Here is a 17,169-nt window from a genome sequence, read left to right as displayed (position 1 = left end):
GGAAAACTTGCTTGAGTTGCGGTTACAGACAAAACAACACGAACGACCACGTGGAGTTTGCTAGGCTCCACAGAAACAGAGCTCCGGATGCCCTGGACTAGCGCGCCACCGAAATAGAAACTTCGTAGATACGTCTTATAAAATTATCGCTCGAAGACGGGAAGAGGTGGGCGATGGATCAGGTCACCAAACTCCTCTGAATCTCACACAGGGTTTCTATTACCCTGCCGTGTATCCAGAGTCTCCACGAGATGGATGTGGAGTCCTCTTCAGCTTGGGCGGAAACCGCTCAAGCCTCTTATATGGCTAACAGGCCAATCGTTAGCCACCACGTGGGAATAATTTAGAACTAGCCAATAGCGGGGAACAAATTTGCATGCGGGTGGCGGGAACTCCTTTGCACTGTGCATTTCTCTTGCAACTTGAGCAATGCACCCGGCAAATAAAGCTACAAATTGGCGGGAAATTCTCCCTTGCACTGGGGTTCTCCTCTGCAGCAGAAAACTCCACCGTGCAACGAAGCTGAATAATTCTAGTGCCGAAGCACACACAAAATCATACCCTTGGGTTTTGACACCTGCATCTGCCCCTTCCCCACAAACTCTGCTCCAGTGGTGCCGCCCATGCACAAGGGAGAGCCAGGCTCCATGCTCTGCTCCGCTGTAACAGCTGCCATCTCCCATGGGCAGCAGCCAGGGCTCGGGCACTGCTACGGGGGACACGGGACTGCGGCCCTGGGTCTCTTGCCCCATAGCCCTGGCAGCTGCGGACCCCTCCAGCAGGGCCGGGGGCCCGGTGGGTTGTGGGTGGGGAGTGAGGGGCAATGACATGGGCAGGGCATTGGCATATCAGTGCTGCTCAGCACCACAAAGCAATGGAGAGGGGGGAGAGCCTTAGCTGGACGTGCATCCTGGTGAGCAAAGGGAGCAGGGGGAGTTCTGATTCTCCATGATAAAAATTTACAGGTATTTAGATTTTATTTTATTATAGTGATTGAGGCTCTGATAGGCTTCCAAATTGATTTAAAATTGTAAATATATCAATAAAACATTATGTTCAACTGATACCCATGTATATAGTGTATATTTTATTTTAATTGTGGATTTGGGGGGTTTTAATCAGGAAATTTGCTATTTTTAAACAGAGAAAACCAGGATCCCTGATATTGAAATTTAATTTTAGGATAGCTTGGTTTAGATTTGAGCCACAACAGAAGCTATTACTTTACACAGTTAAAAAGAAGTGGTGCATGTCAGTAACTTGTTGGATTTAATTTTTCCAGCATGAGTTTTCACAAGATTGAAATTTCTTGCCATTTTGTCTTTGTATCTTGTTTAAAGCACATGAACATTTTCAATAATTTCCTAGGTATGTAGGATGTTGAAAAACATTTGAAATACTTGACTAAACATTTACATTTTCATAATGTTTGCAATAATGTTCTGATTAGTTGAATGTATATTTATAATTATTTAAGTTTTATATTTTTCCATGTTGCTGTTTTGTCTTGTGTTTATAAGTCATACAAGGTATGATGATGGAAAAGTTAACCTGTGTCGCATACGTTCTGCATGCAATTCAGCAACGGCAGTTGCCACCTTACTTATAGCCCACACCAAATAAGATGGCACCTGATCTGTCAGTCAGGGCTGTTGAAGATCTAATTTGTAGTTACATTTCTATTTTATTTACCTTCTGATTCATTAAAATAGTAAATCTTTATGCCTTGTTACTTTAATCTGTTTTGTTTTTAGCCTCTTCTTTATGGCCTTCTGTCCAGAAAAAAATTATATCTAGTGATGGAGAATGAGTATGGATTATGGAGAAAGGATAAAGAAATCCTTTATTTATTTATTTATTTATTGAACTCTGAATTAGAACATCTGGCTAAATAGGAAACAATGTAGCAGGAAAATGTCACACACAAACCTCCACTTCTTCCAGTTTTTCATTTCAGAGACTCTGGGGCTGAGGCAGGGGGCTAGGAGCAAGTGGGCATGCAGGAGCTAATGCCGGTGTTGAGGGGCCCAGAGCAGGCGGCTCCCCTCCCTCCCTGCTGGTGCAGCCCAGCCTGGCTCCATAGAGCCCTGCTGGCCATGCCCTGCGCTCCTGCTGCTCACCTCTGGGCTGTTGCTGGCTCCTGCACACTCTCTCGCTCCTAGCCCCCTGGTACAGGTGGGGACCAGCGTGTGCACCCCTGACCCCGTGCACCCCCTGCTCACCTGCATGGGCAAAAGGATTGGGCCCTGGGTTGCCTGGGCAGGTGCCCACATCCCTGGCAGCCTGGTCTGGGGACAGGCAGTAGCAGAGACTTGCATTGGGCCCATGGCTGTGTTTGTGCTGCAGTGGCTCCTGCCACCGCCAGGAGGCCAGGGGCCACTGGGGAAGGGCCTGTTCAGCCCAGGGTGCAGCACAGAGGGGCGCCCAGGGACACTAGGGGCAGCATGAGCCGGCAGGGACATGGCATGGGGCGCGGGAAGCCTGGGGAAGTAGCGGGATGTTGCCTTTGTTCCCCTCTCACTTGTCCTCCTGGTGCCTGTACCTTCTGCCATCTGCCCCCCCCTTCCCCCCCGGCCACAGTGCCTGCACTCTGTCACCTCCCCCTGCTGCCTGCCTCCCCCACCTGTGCCCCTGCACAATGCCTGTGCTCCCTGTCATCTCTCACTAACATCTGTCACCCCACCTGCAGTGCCTCTGCCCCCTGCCACCTCAAACCCCTCACCCTCGGTACTTGCTATCTAACGTGCCTCTGACCCCATGCCATCCCAGGGTATGGAGGACAGGGTAGCATCAACCCCATGGCCACATAGCAGTGGTTGCAGCAGTGGCAGCTCCAGATGCTGGAGATGCTACCATCGCTGCTCCTACTGCATAACAGGGCTGGGACTACCCTGTGCTCCATGCCCCAGGTCAGAATGGAGCTGGAGCTGTATCAACTGGTAAGTGGTGGTGGGGAGGGAAGGAGAGGAAAGGCTATGGTGAGCAGAGGGCTGGGATGGGGGTGGGGGCAGAGGTGGTGGGAGGTAGAAAAGGGGAATGGGTGCAAGTGGGGAGAGGAGGCTACAGCAATTGCCCGCCCACCCTTCACATTGCTTGAATACAAGTTGAGTGGCTTCTCCCCCTGCCATGCTGAAAGAAAAAACTTCATCTTGGATGTAAGTAAATATGGTAGTTTGATTTACTTGACCAAGGTTTCACAGTTCCGGCTTTCTGCTGTGAAGCCTCTGGGTCCATTTTGCAGCTCCTTTCAATCTGCAGTTCCTTCTGTTCAACAGAACTGTGATACAGTTGTACTTGCTGTCAGGTTTTTTCTGCTCATTTTCTTAACAGCTGTCCATATCCAGGTTACAGCTCACTAGTTAGAGCAGGGGTGGCCAGACTGCATCACAAGTACCACAGGTGGCTTAGGCAGCCTCTGCACGTGGCATGCAACAGAGTGGGGAGGGGACAGGCAGAACAGCAGCAGATAGGGCAGGATGGAAAAAGCAGAGCAGGGGATCAGGTAGCAAGCACAGAGTAGGGAGTCAAAAGATGAGGCAGAAGGAGGGGGTTGAAGTAGCACTTTGGCAGAGTGCAGAGCTAATTTGGGCATGCCTAAAAAAGCTGGCGCCCACTGGGTTAGTGAACCCTTTATATCAGTGATTCTCAACCAGTGTTAGCACTGTTGTGTGTGCAAACATGATTCACAAGATAAACCCAGAGATTTCAAACAGGAATCCATTGTGTCAAAAACATTCTGACCTGTTGTGGTTTCTTTGAGTTCTTTGCAACAGAAGAACAGCTCTATTATTTTTCTCCAGTCAAAAAACAAATGAAAGGTAAAAGCTGGCACTATCCAGGGGTGCCCTGGGTCCGTTGAGGGATGTCTTGAGTCTAAAAGGGTTGAGAACCTCTGCTCCAAATAAAGAGATTACGATACAAGAACAATACAGTAACAAAAGTGCAAATAGCATAGTTACAGCAGTATTAAACATTTCCATTTAGTGACAGGATACCAAGATTTAAAGGTAAAGTGGAATTCTTTTAAGAGTTCCAAATCAGTGAGAGATTATGAGTTCATTTACATCACTGATTTAAATGGGAGTATGAATTACATTAAGAATTCAGGATGGGAATTTTTTATGTTCTAGTTTTCAAGTCCCTGAATATTTGGAGGCATGCATTGGCTCCATTTTCTAATATTAGCATCAGTTAATGAGGCACAATTATAAAACTCCTGGGTAAATGTATTAAAATTAACACAGGTGATAGGAAATCATGTGATGGAAGTTTCTTGAGAGGCTTTTTTAATTTTAACCAAACAAGATGGTTTATTAAAAATTGACATTTTGTCTCTTATTTGGAACTAGTTTGATTATGCAGGGAGGGAAAAGACGAGGGCAGAAAGAATATTCTTTTGTGCACAGTTGGAAAGGGAGAGAAGAGGCAGGGCAGATAGCTTAACAGGTATGAGGAGTAGGTGAATTCATGGCTTTGTCCCTGGCAAAGCTGGCTTGGTTACAGATAAGTGAACGAGCTGCACTGTCCAAGAGGATGGAACAGTGTATGCGCTCACCTGTTACTTGAAGCATTGAGAAACCGACTTTCTTGAAGCGCCTCTTGAGTCAGTGGACTAGTTGTCTACTCAGATAAAATACCACATCTACTCAGGTAAATGCCACAATCTAGTACTTGCTTGCTGTTTTAGAGACATTGATGGCCTGTCACACATTCTTTATTTTTAAAGTTGCTGGACTAGTGAAAGATTGAGATATGATTTAGTTTTACAATATCTGGCACTTGTTCCTGTCCTGTCATTCCACTTAAAATGTAAGTCCAGAAACTGACAGTTCAGATAATATAAGAGGCAGATTATTGCAGTACATCGTGCAGCTTTTTTTATATACAGTATTTCAGTACAGTATTCTCAAGAGGGGGTGAAAGAATGCTATGTCTCCTTCTGTGGGTGTGAAGAAACTGGGCACTGTGGAAATAATGTGATTATTTTGCTTAGTGTGTAGATAAAAAGGAGCCCCTACATGTGGGATTTAGTAGAGTTACTAATTGATATGCTTCGTGGGTATGATATATGGTAGTGATGGTATGTGACTGTGTGTTGCTATTAGAACGCTGTATTTAAACCCCCTACTAATGTTTAACATTTAAAAGATTTAGGTTGAGATACTAATCTGCCCCTAAGACTTCCAGGTGACATTTCAGGCTACAAAGTAACTAAGTCATTAACAGAGATCCTATTACAAATTCCTCAGCAGCCACAAAACCACTAATGATGTTTAGATTCCTTATATGTCACAATGTTGGCTTGGAAAGATCCCAAAAGAGCTAGAATGGCTTTGCCCTACTGAGTATACTCAGAAGTGCTCCAGAACAGTCACCTGGACCTCTTTCTCCGCCTAAGCTTTGTGCTACAGCTCAGGTCCATACAGAAACACATACATTCTATCTAAGTCTCTGATTACATAGATGGAGAAAAAACATGCTGAGCGCTTGCCTTAAAGGGAGAGATTCCGTGGCTCATTTTATCCCTTGATTATTTGGTGCAAAAGGCATCAAATGCATTCCTTTCTATCTAGTCTCCCCCTTCCATGCATTCTTTCCAGCCCCATGGTCCTTGTATTCTTTTCCACACGTTAGCCCAGCTTCAATCGGTGAGATAGAAGGTATGCTTAGTCATGGCTAGCATCCTGGCAAGTGGGAAATGTGAGTTGTGCTTCCCTTCTGGCTGAGTGGGGTCTAGAGCTTAGGTCTTTCACTTCCTTGGCAAGTACTTTAATCCCTAGGCCAGCGGTTGGTAACGTTTTCTGGCAGTGAGCAGCAATGGGCTGGAATGACCCAGTGTGGGTCCAGGGCAGGCTGGACCCAGCCACTGCCACTGTTGTTCCCTGGCCCCCACTTGGGCAAAGCCCTCCAGCTCTGTGGGCTGGATCCAGTGGCTTTGGGGATTGGATCCAGTTCATGGGCCATAGGTTGCTGACCCCTGCCCAAAGCTATTGGGTAAGAGGTGAGCGTGTGATCCCTCTTCTTGACTTGACTTTACACACTGAAGTCAAGCTAAGAATGGACTTGGTGCCCGTGTTCCTCGCAGAATAGAAAAGTTCCAGGATTGGCACATGCACACATCACCCTTCCAGTCAGGGTACTGTGAGACCCTCTCGGTTGTGCCCTAATGCAGGCATCATGATGGCAGTGGTCAGGTAAAGCCGCCCCTGTGTGGACCTGTAACATGCACCTTCATTAATTAGAGCTGGCTTAGACTGCAGCTCTTCCTGGTCCTGCCGGGTGCCTGTTTCCTGGAAGTGCTATTCGGGGTCAAACTGGGAAGGGCTTATCCTCCTGCCTGTTTTAGGCTGATCAGAGCCCTAATGCAGGAGATGTGTATAGATATGCCACAGCCCTTCCCAGTCTGGCTGTGCAGCAGGTATTCAGGGCAGTTTTACTTGGGGGCAGCAAAACCTGGGTTGAGAAGCACTGAGGTAAGTTGAGCATAGTTCTCAACTGAGGGTGCGACCACATTCAGAAAAGTTGAGGGGTGTTCGGACTCAGAAAAACATTGAGAACCAGTGGTTTAGTGAGTGGCTGAATGCACTGCTATTTTTCTGCCATTGAGTCAACAGTGCAATCCTGGGACAACTGTTCAGACATGTTTTGCATTGTCCGGGGACAAAATGTTAACACTTGTTATCCCATAAACCTTTTAGCATTTGCCCTGGGACAACAGATGTGGGTGTCTGAACAATTGAGCTCTTGGGATAAAATGGTTTCTTATTGCATTTCCCTAGGTCTGTTTGTAGTCTTTGTGCTGTTCCCTATCAAATCGTCGCACTGATTCAAATAGATGTCTCCCTTGAGCTGAATCCAAGCAGGACATCTCTCCTTTGAATGAACTTCCAGTGCGATAGAAATGTACAAGACTGTCCATTGAGAGACGGGGAGAGCTGTGTTTCTTACCGAGTGGAATAAAATTGCCCTCTGGAGTTGCATAAAGCTTCCCATTATCAGAAGGGGAGAGCTATATGGCTCCCCAGGGTAGAATGGAATTGGCTTCTGGGAATATGTACTTAGTTGCCCATTGAGAGAATGGAGACGCTATCCAGCTCCCTCAGTGGAATAGGAATGTACTTCAGAAAGTAAGATGTGTTCTTTTTAGACTAGTATTAGTAAAGTTATATTAGAGCAGGGGTGGGCAAAATAAGGCCTGTGGGCTGGATCTGGCCCACCAATAGATTCAATCTGGCCTGCTGGTGGATGGCCACTACCTCATTGGATCTGGCCTATGGACAGCCAGTAGCTCCAGCTGCTGCATGGTGCCAGGCACACGGGACTGCTTCTGCCCAGCAGCATCAGCCCTTGACGCGGCGGCATCAGCTGTGGGCCCAGGTGGGTTTCCTGCCACAGTGGATGGGTAGGCAGCAGCACCAGCTCTGACTGCAGCCGGCAGGTTCAAGTGCTTTGAAGAAGAATCTGCTGGTGGCATCCACAGCTGATGCTGATCCACTCCCAGCACAGTGAAAGCTGCCTCCCAGGGCTCTGCTTCTGGACCCTGTTGGCAGCGTCAGCTGCAGACCTACTCAGGAGTTTCTGCTGCAGCGGGTGGGGACACCACCAGCAGGTTCCACATCAGGAAGCTGTTTGCTGCACCCACAGCTGACACTGCTGCCCAATGCACTGGAAATCCCCTTCTGGGTCCACAGCTGAGCTTTGGGGCTCCTAGCAAACTACAGCTCCATCCAGGTTCTGGAGGGAGAGAGGGGGTTTGGGTCTGGGTGAGGGAGGGGCAGGAAGAGAGGAGAGAGAGAGAAAGAGAGAGATGGATATGGCCCACAACAGGTCTCACTAAGGGGTCATCCAGCTGAAATAATTGCCCACCTGTCTTAGAAGAATAAGATACGTGCATCAGCATTTCTCAGTATCAGTATATTTGATTATCAAAACCTTCTTGTGCACTTCAAAGGTTAGTTTAGAATTTGCCAGGAAGGTGGTCTGACCAATTTTGGGGGAACATATTGTAATCATTGCTTTTGTCTCTATATACTTATTACTTGGATTCTGGTTTTTAGACTTCATGAATTATAATTTGGCCATTTCTATTTTTCTCACATTCTGGATACATTCACAACAATATTTTTCTCTGTTTTACAGGCAGTATGAAACTGTAGTTCCTCTTGAAGACTCTGTTGTGACTGAAGTCACAGCAACACTCCAAGAATGGGCTGTCCTCTGGAAACAGCTTTATGTAGTAAGTACACTAAGAAAAACAAGATTGGTTTTTATTCCATACTATCGAGCAAGTGATAGCAAATGATTTTCTTTCTTGACCTGAACTTTCTCCTAATTTGCTCTGGGCGCCATTGATATCGCAGTTAACGTTGTTAAGAATTTAGTGTTTCCATATAATTTTGAAAGTGATCATCTTTTGCAAGAGTTGAAACAATTGGAGGAACACGGTAGATAAATATGAATTTCTCCTGGAATTTGAACAAAGTGATGTATGTAGCCTTGTAGTTCTTGCTGTGGCAAAGAGCTGATCCTTAAAAGGAAATAATCTTTTTTTTTTTTTTTTTCAATTTAGGAGAAATGTAGTATTATACTTCTTCAAATGTGCAAGAAAAAATTAATAAATCTGCATAACATTTGTATGTTAGGCTAGGAAGGGAATATTAACCCTGTTCTACAAACCAAAGCATGCATAAATTGAATTATGGTTAACTTAATCAAGGGCATACACTGAATCAATGCTAGAGCTACAGCTAGTATTTGTATGCACCTGGCTTTCAGACCTGTATCTATCCTGCAAAGCCAAATTGCCGCTCATTGGGCGCATCTACACAAGACGCTATGTCAGCGTAGGATCGGAGATTACTCATGTGCCACTGGGACTTGGCAGTAACAGTGGTTACTGTGCAGTCATTTAGTTCTTGCTAAAAAATGAAATGTCTGCATAGTAACAACTGCGCAGTCAGGCGTACATGTAGACATGCCCATTTATTCCTAGCATCTTAAAATATCTGTCTAAGAGACCGAATGGAAACATTAGAGTGCAGTCAGGTCTGTCTGTGAGTAAGACTATCACAAAGTTCTGATTAACAAAAACTGTAACTTAATAATTACATTAATTTATTAATGTATTATTCACTTTCTGTAGTGATTTGATACCTGGTTGCTCATTCAATTTAGTGAGAAAATCATGACTGATGGTCACAAGTAAGAAGCCAACAGTTACAACACAGTTATTTTAGTGATATCAGTTATTCTATGTGCATCAGATGCTTGTATACAAGAACTGATTTCAGATTATTACTTTTATAATTGTTACCACTATACATAAGAGAAATGCAAAGCAGAATAAAAGGTCTCTCTCAATTTCCCTAAATATCATTTATCTCTCTCCTGTTCTTTTATAGATAATACTTTTATTTTTGGTTAACTTTGTAATCCTACTCTGAATTAATCTTGAATTTCTGGAAAAGTTGAATGCCTCTGTGTTTAAATGGTTCATAATGTGTACAAGATCTCTATTTTAACATTTCTTTGGGTGGAAAGAAACCTCGTGTTTTCTTGAGTCCATTCCAGGTGGAAACATTTCAAGTACTACATTGAAAATTTTCTTTCTTTCATTACTGTTGTTGCTATTGTAAGAAGTATCAATGCATATGGCAGTTTAAGAGAACTGTCTTGCAAACAGGCCAACAAGTCATTTTAAGTGTTGTGTTTGTGGAACATATCTTAATGTGCTATTTGCTGGTTATAGCAATAACAAACCCCATTCCAAAACTTATTTTTCAAATTTTCGTCTTAAAATTCTGTAAACCTGGTCTGTGAGCCTTGCAGAGTCTTTAGTGCACTTTCCTACATAAAGGCCCCCCTCCTGTGTCAATTTGAACTCATAGCTTCTAACTACAGCCCCATTAACTTGCCAGGGAGCCCATCTGTCTTGCCACCTTGCTGACAACAGGAGAATTTTAACAGCTTGAAGGACACTTAGGAAAGCTACAGAAGCAGTTAGCAAATTCTGCTTCAAATAATTTGGAGTCAGCAGGGACATTTTGTATCTGCTTTCTTAAAAATTTAACTATTCTTTTCTTTCCCTGAGCTCTGTCCCCACTTATGAACTTTATCGGTTGTAGCTGTGCAATCTTAAAATGAAATCTCAGTAGATAAGTAAAAGGATGATCCAATTTTCAAATATGTTATTTTAATGGATTTTTAACTTTCTCATACGAATCGGTTGCCTTTCCTTTCCGAGTTACCCTGTGTTTAAGTAAAATGCTTTCAGTTCATCTAGACATATGAAAAGAATAAATGTATCAGGTATCTAGGTTGTAGCCGTATTGGTCTAGAGGAAAAGGCAATCAGGACTCATGGTAGAGATGATAACTTTTATTAGATCAACAAGATTTTTGCAAAAAAAAATTCTTTAATTGCAAGCTTTTGGGCACAAACCTTTCATCAGGCATTAGAGAAAAGGTTGTAAAAGTTCTTTTCTCCTGTGTAGAAAGTTCTCCTGGGTAGAAAAAATAAATTTATTCATTAGAAAGATGACCAACCAAAATATTTAATTTGTTAAATAGATTTTGCTTTGTACCAAATAAAATTGTATTATAGAGACCTTGAATCCTCTTTGAAGAAAACCTGGTATAGGGTTAGGCCAGTGAAGAATGTGTTTTTCTGCATTATACTCTATTCAGGCCCCCATGTTTCTCCATCCACCCCCCATATAAATATCACTATTTAGACTCAGAAGCTTCTTCATACATTTTGAGGATTGCAGTTGCATAAAATTAACCTTTAGCTCTAGTTCTTGGGGAGGATTGTCAAGACGTGAATACTAATGTACTTTATCATTGCTGGAAGAAACTAGATAAACCCTATCTGAAATGTAAACAAATAAGACTAAGCCAAAATCTATTCTGATTGGCTCAGTGAAAGAGAACAGAAATGCAGCCCTTTATTCCTTCTTCCTTTAGTAGGCTACTGGCTTTAGAGATCTTGCTGTTGAAAGCTGAAACAAACAAACAAAAAGTTGATGCATTTTCCAGTTCAGCTGTGCCCTTTAATCCATAAGGCATGATCCTTAGGGGTGTTGTAAACAAGATGTCACATTAGCTAGGTTCATTTTCAGTATGTTTTTCCGTGCTAAGGGATGCATCTACACAAGATGTTTACTGCTCATTAGACTAAATAGCTGTGCAGTAAATGTCTTGGCATTTACATGTGTGCACCTATTAGGCTGGAGTAAACTAATTTACTCCGCAGCAGGATAGTACTTGTAAGTACAAGTACTATCCTTCTGCAGAATAAAACGTGGGTGCTGCTGCAGAGTAGACGCTGCCCCAGGCAGCCCTCTGCAACATTTTGAGCTGTGGGGAGCAGCCCTGTGCTGGGCTGGCAGACTGACCCCCAGGACCCCTAACAGCTGGGGCTGCTCTGACCTGACTCCACATGCTGCGGTCCTGGGCACACATTCAAACACCAGTAAGCTCCAGAGTTTATTGCTTAACATTAATTGCACGTGTAGATGTGCCCAAGGAGACCAAACTTCCTGCATCATATACAGAGGCTTATTTGGGACTGAAATATATTGTACTATAGGTTTTTTGTATTTTAGGACTGTCTCCAGTACTGTTCTAATAGACAAAATGATGCGACTTGGAATCCCCTCAGTGCCTAAGTCAGCATCACACAATGCCTGCTCTTTAGCTAGTTTGACTTCAAACGTTGCTGTGATATGTCAAACAGAAAGCTTACGCAGTTCAGAGGAAATATCTAGCCATATGAAATGGCAAGACACAACATGGGAAGTGACCTCTGTGCCATAACTTTTTGTAAATAGGACTTCTCTTGTCCATGGAAACTGGGAACCATCAAAACATTAGTGTTCATATTACCATAGTCATATTTTTGTTTTCTTGCAATAATGTGGAATTAAATTAATTTCATTGTTGTAATATTTTAAAGAAAAATGCATAATGTATTAAAAAACAAAACTAAAAATAGAACGTAATATTGGTACAATTAAATACCAATTAAATAGAATGTAATATCAGTACAATTAAATACAATTAAAAACCAAGAAGAAATCTACATTGTAATGCTGACAGCCCAACCCCTCAGTGGAACATTTCAGGTGTGCGTCTAAATAGATAGTCTGTTTTAGGCAATGAAGTACCATGTAAGGCTTATAGTCAGCAGCTTTAGTAAAAGTAAGTTTTCTTGAATCATTGCATAAAATATATACAGTTTTACTAAACACATTATAGCTGCCTTAAGTTTTGTACACATGTACATACACTCTACCCTAATAAAGCTCTTAAATTTCTTGAGAGGACTGTACCCATATCATCTGCAAGATGCTTCCTTTTGAATCAACATCTCTCCTGTAATGTGTAAATGAGAGGCGAGCAGTTGTTTTATATGTCAAGAAAAGATTACTAGGTGCAGAAAAATATATTAGCTAATTACGTATTATAAGGTATTTGCACACAGTTAAGGTTAAATTATCATTTCAATATCACAAACTTTTGTTAATAAATGAGAAATGTTACATGCTTACCCCTCTGGTAAATAAGGCTACTTAATTTAAGTGTGAGAGGGCTCACATTATGTTTCCTTATCAATTTAAACATGTAAGAGTTGAAGTCTGCTGGAAGTCAGGTGATTGTGTTTAGAACACCTTCACTAATGTATTTATTCTGAGCACAGAAATGGTAACTACTTGGGTAAGTCTCCAGCTGGGGTGGGCACTATGTGTGGGGAGTGTTCTACACTGGCTGGGGTGGGCTCTGCAGGCAGCGCAGGTGCAGTGCTGGCTAGAGCAGGCGCCGTATAGGTCAACTGTAGATCCAGAGGCAGCACCAGGGGCCAGATAATGGGGCTCTGTGGGCTGGGTCTGTCCTACAGCAATATCTTTGACACCCCAGCATAAATGGTGCTTGTTGCTTCTAAGTTCTAAATGTTCATCTTTTTCACGAGGAATGAAGACTCTTCTCGGTTGCTGGCTCACATAGCACTGTAGATTTCTGAGAAGGGGTTTTACATTCCCGCATTCTAGTACAAAGACCAGACAGAGCTCTACCAAGTATAATTGCTAAATAAGTCAGTCAACTAAGTGTTATTGTCACTGTGGTGTTGTGCAAATATTCATAGACAAATTTTCAGTATTTTGATACCACAGTAATAGGAGCATTATGAATAACTTTGATCAGTGATTTTCAGCCAGGGTGCTGCCATATCACAGGGTGCCTTCATATCCTTTGAGGGGTGTCATCCAGAAAGAGGGGAGAAATGAAATAAGTGTAGGTTCCAGCTGGGGGATAAATGCTGGCTTTTTCTTTCCAGCTGCTCCTCCTCCCCAACTCACTGTAGTGTGAGCTCTTTCCTACCGGGGGCTCATCCTCCTTTCTGGCCCCTCTTCAAGCAAGTAAGTGTTATAATAAATAAATAGTTTTTAAAGGGGAGTGATGTTCAGTTCACAAAAATATGGATGGGGGGTGCCTTCAGTCTAAAAAGGTAGAGCAAACCACTGCCTTAGATGGAAAGATCTCATCTGAATCTAGTCATTCACCTTCACTATCCTTTCAAAGGAAATAATCTTAAAAGAAACTGAAGTAAAATCCTGCTGTCATTGGTTGGAGACTCCCTTCTGCGGGGGATGGAGGGAGCCATCTGCTGACCTGACCTGTGGTCTTGGGAGGCCTGCTGCTTGCCTGGAGCTTTGATCTGAGATGTCACAGAGGGACTAATGAGGCTTATCCAACCCTCTGACTACTACCTCATGCTGCCCATCCATGTGGGCACCAGTGATACTGCCATGGGAGACCCTGAGTGTATCAAAAGTGACTACACAGCTCTGGGTACAAGGGGGAGCAGGTCTGGGGCTCAGGTTGTATTCTCATTAATCCTCTGGTCAAGGGAAAGGGCCCAAGCAGGAGCCAGGTGCATCCTGCAAATCAACACCTGGCTGCACAGGTGGTGTCACAAGCAGGGCTTTGGCTTCTTTGACCATGGGATGTTGTTCCAAGAAGGACTGCTGGGAAGAGATGCAATCCATTTGACGAAGAGAGGAAAGAGCATCTTCACAGACGAGCTCGCTAACCTACTAAGGAGGGCTTTAAACTAGGTTCACTGGGGGATGGAGACTAAAGCCCTGAGGTAAGTGGGGAAGCAAGAGACCTGGAGGAAGAGCAAGCAGGAGAGGGCAACAGGGTGGTGCTCTCATATTTCCTGAGAGCAATTGACTAGTTATCTCAGGTGCCTGTACATGAATGCACCGAGCCTGGGAAACAAGCAGGAAGAATTGGAAGTCCTTGCAGTCACAGAACTATGACGTGATTGGAATAACAGAGACTTGGTGGGAGCTTGCATGACTGGAACATTGTCATGGATGGTACAAACCATTCAGGAAGACCAGGCAGGGGAGAAGAGGAGGCGGAGTTGCACTTTATGTAAAAGAACCATATGATTGTTCAAAGCTCCAGTATGGAACTGGACATACGCCTGTTGAGAGTCTCTGGATTAGGGTCAGAGAGGAAAGCAACAAGACTGATGTCCTGGTGGGTGTGTGCTATAGACCACCAGACCCAGAGGAAGTGGTGGATGAGGCTTTCTTCAAACAATTAGTGGAAGTTTCCCAGTCACAGGCCCTGGTTCTCATGGGGGACTTTAATCACTGCTGGGAGGGCAATACAGCAGCACACAGGCAAACCAGAAAGTTTTTGGAGTGTATTGGGGGCAACTTCCTGGTGCAAGTGCTGGAGTGGCCAACTACGGCCCGTGCTCTTCTTGACCTGCTGCTTACAAACAGGGAAGAATTGGTGGGGAATGTAATAGTGGATGGCAACTTGGGCAGCAGGGATCACAAGATGATTGAGTTCAGGATCCTGAGGAAGGAAGGAAGGAGAGCAGCAGAGTAAGGACCCTGGGCTTCAGAAAAGCAGACTTCAGCTCGCTCAGGGAACTCATGGGTAGCATCCCCTGGGAAGCCAGTTTGAGGGGGAGAGGAGTTCAGGAGAGCTGGCTGTACTTTAAGAAGTCTCACTGTGAGTGCAGGAACAAACCATCCTGATGTGCAGGAAGACTAGCAAGTATGGCAGAAGACCAGCTTAGCTTAGCAGGGAACTCTTCAGTAGATTAAATCACAAAAACGAAGCTTATAAGAAGTGAAAATTTGGACAAATAACTAGGGAAGAATATAAGAGCATTGCTCGGGCATGTAGGAATGCAGTCAGGAAGGCAAAAGCACAATTGGAGTTGCAGCTAGTAAGGGATGTGAAGAGTAACAAGAAGGGTTTCTACAAGTATGTTGGTAGCAAGAGGAGGATCAGGGAAAGTGTGCGTCCATTACTGAATGAGGGAGGAAACCTAGTGACAGAGGATGCAGAAAAGGCTCAAGTTCTCAATGGCTTTTTTGCTTCCATCTTCACAGATAAGGACAGCTCCCAGATTGTGGGAGCTGGGCAGCACAGTTTGGAGAGGAGGTAAGCAGGCCTCAGTGGTGAAAGAACAAGTTACGGACTGCGTAGAAAAGATGGACGTGCACAAGTCCATGGGGCCAGATGGGAATGCATCCAAGGGTGCCGAGGGAGTTGGCTGATGTGATTGCAGAGCCCTTGGCCATCATCTTTGAAAACTCTTGGTGATCAGTAGAGGTCCTGGACAATTGGAAATAGTGCCCATCTTTAAAAAAGGGAAAAAAGGAAGATCCAGGGAAAGAAACCAGTCACCCTCACCTCAGACCCTGGAAAAATCATGGAGCAGATCGTTGAGGAATCCATTTTTAGCACTTGGAGGAGAAAAGGGCAATTAAGAACAGTCGTCATGGATTCAGCAAGGACAAGTCATGCCTGACCAACCTGAACACCTTCTATGACAAGGTGCCTGGCTCTGTGGATGCGGGGAGACCAATGGATGTGGTGCACCTTGATTTTAGCAAGGCTTTTGATATGGTCTCCCACAACATTCTCGCAGGCAAGCTATGGGCTTAATGAATGACTTTAAATGGATAGAAAACTGGCTGGAGCATCAGGCTCAGAGTAGTAATCAATGGCTTGAGGTCTAGTTGGCAGCTGGTATCAACTGGAATGACAGACCACTCAGCCTCACCTCAGTCCCTGGAAAAATCATGGAGCAGATCATCAAGGAATTCATTTCTAAGCACTTGAAGGAGAAGGCAGTGAATAGGAACAGTCATCATGGATTCACGAAGGACGAGTCATGCCTGACCATTCTGATAGCATTCTATGATGAAGTGGCTGGCTTTGTGGATGAGGGGAGACCAATTTTTGATAGGTTCTCCCACAACATTCTCACAGGCAAACTAAAGAAGTATGGGCTGGATGAATGGGTTGGATGAAAGGACTCCGGAGAACAAGGAGCAATGGTCTCAAGTTGCAGCTAGCGAAGTTTAGGTCAGATATTAGGAATAATTTGCTCACTAGGAGGGTAGTAAAACACTGGAGCAGGTTACCTAGAGAGGTATTAGAAACTCCATCCTTGGAGATTTTCAAAACTCAGCTAGACAAAACTTTGGCTGGGATTATCTAGTTGGGGCTGGTCCTGCTTCGTTCAGGAGGTTGGACTAAATGACTTCCTGAGGTCCCTTCCAACCCTAACTGTCTATGATTCTGTGATAAGAGCCCTGCCTGCTCTGATACAGATAAACCCTTTATAAGACGATCCAATGTGTTGTAGTTGTATTTCAGTTTACTAGACCTTTAAAGGTGTCTAGGTTCAAGTTTATTACATAGAATCATAGCACTAGAAGGAACCATCTTATTCAGTCCCCTTACAGAGGGACAGGGTTTACTGTAACTAAACCATTCCTGATAGATGTCTATTTAGTCCCTTCTTAAAAACGCCCAATTAAGTAGATTCTACAATCTCTCTAGACAGTTTTTTCCAATATTTAACTCAGTGGCAACTGAGAGCGCTGGTGTACCCCCTGACCCGCCATGCTCGCTGCTTAGGTGACAGGCAGGCAGGAGTGGCACTGCCCCCCCTACAAGTGCCAGCTGGGGAGTGGTAGCGCCCTTCTGGAAGTGGCTGCAGTGATTGGCTGTGGGGGACTCCCCCCTCCCCCGGTCAGCCAGTTCAGCTGGCTGCAGTCGGCTGGATCAGCCATGGCGGGGAGGTTCCTTCCCTCCCCCCCCCCCCCCCTGCAACAGAGGGGGGGGG

The 17,169-nt window shown here is 44.4% G+C and overlaps 1 protein-coding gene across 1 annotated transcript in view; it reads left to right on the top strand.

The window, feature by feature from the left end:
- DOCK3 (dedicator of cytokinesis 3) overlaps positions 1 to 17,169 on the top strand; it is a 590,333-nt gene that overhangs the window by 120,968 nt on the left and 452,196 nt on the right. The window contains exon 5 of the mRNA XM_025213329.1: positions 8,140 to 8,236. Within this exon, the coding sequence (XP_025069114.1) occupies positions 8,140 to 8,236 (97 nt within the window). The remainder of the gene's footprint in view (positions 1 to 8,139; positions 8,237 to 17,169) is intronic.

This window comes from Alligator sinensis, unplaced genomic scaffold, assembly GCF_000455745.1.
Source record: "Alligator sinensis unplaced genomic scaffold, ASM45574v1 scaffold630_1, whole genome shotgun sequence".
NCBI lineage: Eukaryota > Metazoa > Chordata > Crocodylia > Alligatoridae > Alligator > Alligator sinensis.
Note: the sequence above shows the minus strand (reverse complement) of the source record. Positions and strands in the feature narration are given on the sequence as shown.